The following is a 6564-nucleotide window of genomic DNA, read 5'->3' on the forward strand; positions in this document are numbered from 1 at the left end:
GGAGCCGCGGCGGGACACAGCGCTCGGCCGCGCCGCATGCGCGGGGGAGGGTGGGGGGGGGCCATGAGGGGCTTGTTGCGGCCGGCGCTGAGGGCGGGATGGCGCGGCTCGCTCTCGGCCCCGCCGCGTCGGGCTCTGCCCGCCTCTCCGCCTCCTCCGCCCGCGGCCGCCTCGGGGGCGCTGAGCCCCTTCGACCGGCGGCTGAAGCGGAAGCAGAAGAACTGGGCGGCGCTGCAGGCCGAGCCCGCCAAGTGCGATTACCTGCGGGAGGAGGTGCGGGGGCTGTGCCCGGGGACGGGACCCTTCGGGGGGTCGGGGGCGACAGTGAGGGGCTGGTAGTGGGTGTGGAGCACAACTCTGATGGGGAGCGGCTGAGGGAGTTGGGAGGGCTCAGCCTGGAGAAAAGGAGGGTCGGGGGTGACCTTCTCGCTCCCTTCAGCTCCCTGTCGGGAGGGTGTAGCCGGGGGGAGGTCGGGCTCTGCTCCCAGGGGCTGGAGACAAGATGAGAGGGCACAGTCTCAGGCTGTGCCAGAGGAGGCTGAGTTTGGACATAGGGAAGAATTTCTCCACAGAAAGGGTTATCAAACATTGGAATGGACTGCCCAGGGAGGTGGTGGAGTCCCCATCCCTGGCGGTGTTTAAGGAAAGGCTGGACGTGGCACTCGATGCCAGGGGCTGGTTGACAAAGTGGTGTGGGTCATAGGTTGGATTCGATGGTTTTAGAGGTCTTTTCCAAACTAATTGACCCTAATTTTCCGCGGGCTCTTCCCGCAGGTCGGCGGCAGGATCGCGGACAGGGTGTTTGACATCACCAGGTGAGAACCGCTGGATAAGGAGCGCCTTCCCCGCGGTCCCGCAGGAGGACGCTCCGTGGGCTGAGTTTCACGAGGCCTTTGGGAATCAGGAGGTGAAACTTAACGTAGCCTAATACATAAAACGTTCCTGAGTCTTGATTGTGTATTGTGTTGCTGATCTTGTCCTTTAGAACGTTTCCTCTGGCTTTGGATGTTGGCTCTGGACGAGGTTATATAGCGCAGCATTTAAACAAGGTACTGTCTCTTCATCCTTAGAAGTGTTTAAAGTGAGTTCATCTGCACCCTCCATTGTCAAGTAGGACTCAGTTATAACTTAAGTCAGTCTTCTGGGTCTTGAGGTATATCTTCCCCCCTCTCCCTTTCATACCTGTGTGTTTGGCAGGCTATTTTTAACTTATTGCCAATGAAAACTTGACAAATAATAGTGCCAGGGAAGCTCTCCATTATATGACAATGAACTCTTAATTCTGAGTAGGAATATACATGTCTTTTGATCAATCTATTCAACACGGTTGCTAAAGAGAAGCATAATTATGGAAACTTTTAAGCCATGAACTGTTTCCCCTTCGTGAACCATGCTGTAACTAAAGGTGCTTCCTTGGCTGTTTATATTTATATATATATATGGTTTATATTTAGCTAAACTTACGCCTAAAAATCCAGAATGTGTTTTCTGTTACCCCTTCTGCCTCACCTGCTCTCTTTGGGAGCAAGTGCCGTGTTAGGTAGGGAAAAATGCTTTCTGCTTTATATAAAACTTTTATCAAGAGATGAAAGGGACTGTTTCTAGGTTTTTATAAAGAAGTGACTTACCTCTATGTAGGAAACAATTTAAATACTTAATAGACTTTTAAAATTTTGTTTCAGGAAACAGTTGAAAAACTTATTCAAGTTGACGTGGCAGAGAATGCCTTGGTAAGTGGCTTTTTGAAGGCCATTAATGTGCTTCAGTTCTGTGATACAGGAAAGCAGAAGAAGTGAGTTTCTGGTATTGTTTTTCTTCTAACCCAACATTAGAAAAACGCTGTAGAAACTGAAATCCCCACGGTCAAGGTTGTAGCTGATGAGGAATTCCTTCCGTTCAAAGAAAACACATTTGACCTTGTTGTTAGCAGCTTAAGGTATGCATTAATCATTTATTTATTTTGCTTTGCTTTCTTAATAATGTCAGATAACATTCTTTTCAAAGTAGCTGGAAGAAAATAAAGCCAAAAAAAGATAAATAGTCCATTAAAGAGCAGTAAGGAATGTACTTGAGTAGTTAATATGAGCCTGCATTAGGAAAATCTTCTGTCCTGGTGCTTCTTCCTAGTTGATTTGTTTGTTTTCCTTCAAAACATTTGTAGTTTCTCCCTTCCCTGTACTTTGACAAACTAGTCTCCAGGACTGGAATCTTCTCAATTTAACAAAAAAACCTAAAAGGAAAAAAAAACTATATTTTTACCAATTTTTGGTTTCATTTAATATCATTTTTAGGTAGGTATTTCAGAACTGTTGCAGCTTGAGAAACTAGTTTGTGGCTTTGGCTCCTGGAACTTAGTTAATTAAACAGGTGCATTCCCTCAATTTTATTAAATATATGATCAGAAAACGTATGCTTCTGTTATTTCAGTTTGCATTGGGTGAATGACCTTCCTAAAGCTTTTAAAGAGGTAAGAAACTGTTTTTTTAATACTAAAAACCATCACTTGCTTTGAGAGCACTCTCTATTTCCAGATCCTCTCTAAATAAGAGGCACAGAAATAGCTCACGTTGCACACAAGTATTTTTTTTTTTTGCAGTATTTTTGGCAGCTTGAGGAGCACCACTTGATATTGCTACTAATTTACTGCCTCAAATCAATTCAGAATAAATAACTGAAACAACATGTTTATTTAATATTTTGAATTCTCAACAGCTGTGACGGTGGTAACTCCTGTCACCTGAGGCAATACAGAGCAAGGCTTTCTCCTTTTGAAATGAAGCAAATATTTGTTGAGGACAGAAAACCAAAACTTTCTGAAAAAAAAAAAAACAAACAACAAAACAACCAAAACACCTTATTTTGGATTAGTTCATCTCTTTACTGCAGGTGTAAACTTCAGTCAAATCAAACCCTTGGAGCAAGAATTATTTTAACCAGTTTGTTGGTTTTTTTTCATTTATTTCAAGTTGATCAGTCATTCCAGTGCTGTTTCTTCACCTGCTGGCAGGAACAGGAGTACCCTACTGTTATGGGAATGATAAATTGGACTGCCTTCAGTACCTAAAAGAAAAATACTTGGAAAGAAATACATAATTTTCACTGGAATTTTAAGTGTTCTAGAGAGTGTCAAACATTTTTACCCCCACAGTAAATACAATATAATGTCCCACACAGGGGAGGGAACTGGATTTCTTGGCCAACCTTTATCATGGATGCTCATTTCCTCTGCTGGTACCCCTGGCTTTAACTCATGGAAACTGCCTTTAACTGCTTAATATTTTTTCCTGTCAATTAAAGGCTTTTTTTGCTAGCATAAGAAAGGTAGTTTGATTAATACTTAATTAAAAAACAATGGTAAATATTTTTCTTTTAGAACTGCCCGAAGTTTTAGAAGAAACTCTCTCGTTAGCCCCATTATCTAATAGAGCTCTTCTGGTTATCTAAACCAGGCATCACTGCCAGTTCTTAGGGAAAAAAGCAGGAATTTATTGGCCTTCTCATTAAAACTTGGGAGACAGGAAAGGAGTTTGGTGTTTGAGTTGTGATGTTGCTGCTCTGGCCAGTTGAAAATAAACAGGGGTAGACATAATAAAAGCTGCATTACTCTGTTGTCTCTCAGAAGTGGGGAGATCACTACTGGAAATTCAGGCCTCCTTCAATCAAGGCACTAAAAAGTGCTTTTGCTGCTCTCATCTGGCCGAGTAAAAGCGAGCAGAATCTGTCCTAATCTACCCTGTTTTCAGAAGTAACTTAATTGAGGATATTGTTTTAGGAGTATCCCGCTGAAAACAGTTTTACCCTCAATTTCCACAGTTCCTGCTAGGTTTCCTGCCTCCCTGTGTCATTTCTGGAGATTTACTCTTCCTTAAGAAAAAAAATAGTCTTTGTTCAGCCGGATGATTTGTGTGCAGTGTTACCACAAGCTGTGGCAGAATGCACAGATCTGTTAAAACAGCTACTAAAACAACTGCTTTGGAGTTCATTAAAAAGCAGAGTCCTAAGAACTCTCTAACTGCACAATGTCAACCCCCATTTCTATTTGTGTGTTGCAGATCCACCAGGTTCTCAAGCCGGATGGGGTGTTCATTGGAGCCATGTTTGGGGGGGACACCCTGTACGAGCTGCGCTGCTCTTTGCAGCTGGCAGAGCTGGAGAGGGAAGGGGGGTTTTCCCCCCACGTGTCGCCCTTCACTGCTGTGGCTGATCTGGGACATCTGCTGTCCAGAGCCGGCTTCAACACCCTGACTGTGGTAATTGCAAACAACAGAACAACCACACCGAGCGAGCCAGAGCTGCTGGGATAGAAAAATCGCTTTTTGCTGATGTAATGTGCTGCTCCCTTCTGCGTGTCGTGCACCTTTGCCGAACGAGCTTCTGAAGTGGCTTGGGCTGCTGCTGTTGTGGGCTTTGTGGTGATTAATGGGACCAACTGAAGTGTGTCTTTGGCTCGTGGCCCGGTAGAATTTGGATGGTCTTCTTGGAGAAATGTCAGAGAATGTTAGACCTGCTTGAAAAGCCTTTAGACACTTGGTGTTTCTTGTGAAAGCAAGGAGAAAATAATAGCGTTTCGATTAAAATTTGGTTGTATTTGGGCTACAAAGCAAAACCTTTTAGAAATGTTAGGGCAGTACATTCATCTGAGAAATACATTGCTCGAGCAGGAGAGGCAGATGAAGAGAATCATAGAACGGTTTGGGTTGGAAGGGACCTTTAAAGATGATCAGCTCCAACCTCTCTGCCATGGGCAGGGAATAGTCCATTAACAGCTCTGACGATTGGCATGATGCTGCTGCTTTAGCTTGATGTGCTCTAAAACTGAGCTTCTCAATTCTTTCAGGATACTGATGAAATCCAGGTCAACTACCCAGGATTGTTCGAGGTCATGGAAGACTTGCAAGGCAAGTGTATTCTCCATGGAAACAGGAATGTTTTCTGTGTCAGTGGTGCAGGCACAGAGGAGTTTCCCTGTGTGTTTCTGAACTCCAGGTTATTTAGCTGGAAGGGGTCTTTAAAGGCCATCTGGTGCAAGCCCCTTGCAGCGAGCAGGGACATCTTGAACTACATCAGGTTGCTCAGAACCTCGTCCATGAATGTTTTCAGGTAATGGGATATCTACCACCTCTCTTCGAAACCTGTGCCAGTCCCTCAACACCCTCATCATAAAAAAAAAAAAAATTCTTACAGCAATATAAATAAGTAATAAATTACTATAACAGTGGAATCGTTACTTTGTTCCTGCCCTCCAGTGAGTCAGGAGATTGTGCCTCTCAGCACATTTGTGTTGGGAAGCAGAAGTCAAAGCTTTGCTACGAATTTTCTGCTTCACTTGAATTCCTGTTCTGAATGAGCCTGTCCAGGGGAAGGTGCAGAAAAGCCCTGAAAGGGAACCAGAAGCCTGTATTCCACATATTAACTTTTCCTGTGAGCCTGATTATCAGGGTATTCAGCAAACAATTAACAATTTTGGTTATATTCTGATTGCACTCACAGATTGTAAAGCAGTCACTCATATACAGCCAGTTGTTACTTAACAGAGCAAAGCAGGGCATTTCTTACCTGGATCAGCTGCAGCTTGGAGTAATTCCTTAATGGAAACGAAACTTATCCTCATCAGGAACATTCAGATGCAGTAAGTGATTAAGGAGATTAGAATTTTTGGCTTATTTCTTATTAAAAATAGCAATACATCCTAAGGTGTATTTGTAAATACGGTGATGTGCCTGAATTTTGTACTCATTCTTAAAATAAATTATACTGGAAAGCCTAAATGTTTCAAGACTCAGGCTTGAAAGAAGTAGTAATCTGAAATGATAGCTAGCAGGGCAAACTATAAATTGCAAAGCATGGGAATTAAAAGTTCTGGATTCTTACAGGTAAGAAACTCACCTAATTATTTGTGGTATGTGCTCTCTTTCAGCAAAACACAGAGGATTCTTATTGTGGTTTAGTAAAAGTCTGTCCTTAGTGCATGACACCCAACTCATGGCATGTGCTGTATCTTCTTTTTCTTAAAGCTAAACCGTATTTTTAGGTATGGGGGAGAGTAATTGCTCTTGGAATAGAAAACCTCTGCTGCACAGGGACACAATGCTGGCAGCTGCTGCAATTTACCGAGGTCAGTGTTTGAGAGGTAATGACTTCACCTGAAATGACTTTAAAAACTTCTTTTCCGTGTCTTTTTCTCTGAGCTTTCCTTAAAAAAAAAAAAAATCCGAGGAAAAAAAAACCCAAAACCCCAAACACTTCGGAATAGAATAAAATACCATTATCATAAGCTATTTTTAACCTTAATTGTAATGACAGGATTTGAACTGTGTTGATGCACCGGTGTGAGATATTTTTATTGTCCCAAATCTTTCACCAGGAGTCATTATGATGAATATATCACACTTAGTTCTAATGTTCTGAGAACTCAGTGTTTCCTAAACCTGATGCTCTGGGTACCTTTCCTCTCTCTTTTCCTTTCCCAACAGAAATGTATGGAAATACTGATGGCTCAGTTCCTGCCACCTTTCAGATCTACTACATGATTGGCTGGAAATACCACGAATCACAGGTAGTGTG

General features: G+C 42.9%; 1 protein-coding gene across 1 annotated transcript in view; it reads left to right on the plus strand.

Moving 5' to 3' along the window:
• Positions 1–63: 63 nt before the first annotated feature.
• NDUFAF5 (NADH:ubiquinone oxidoreductase complex assembly factor 5) overlaps positions 64–6564 on the plus strand; it is a 7241-nt gene continuing 740 nt past the window's right edge. Inside the window, exons 1-10 of the mRNA XM_027894490.1 lie at positions 64–273; positions 775–815; positions 986–1049; positions 1683–1730; positions 1833–1936; positions 2428–2467; positions 4053–4250; positions 4838–4898; positions 6032–6130; positions 6474–6556. Coding sequence (XP_027750291.1) covers positions 64–273; positions 775–815; positions 986–1049; positions 1683–1730; positions 1833–1936; positions 2428–2467; positions 4053–4250; positions 4838–4898; positions 6032–6130; positions 6474–6556 — 948 coding nt within the window. The remainder of the gene's footprint in view (positions 274–774; positions 816–985; positions 1050–1682; positions 1731–1832; positions 1937–2427; positions 2468–4052; positions 4251–4837; positions 4899–6031; positions 6131–6473; positions 6557–6564) is intronic.

Source organism: Empidonax traillii, unplaced genomic scaffold, assembly GCF_003031625.1.
Source record: "Empidonax traillii isolate 1590-97213 ecotype Southwest subspecies unplaced genomic scaffold, ASM303162v1 scaffold429:size503459, whole genome shotgun sequence".
NCBI classification, from domain to species: Eukaryota; Metazoa; Chordata; class Aves; order Passeriformes; family Tyrannidae; genus Empidonax; species Empidonax traillii.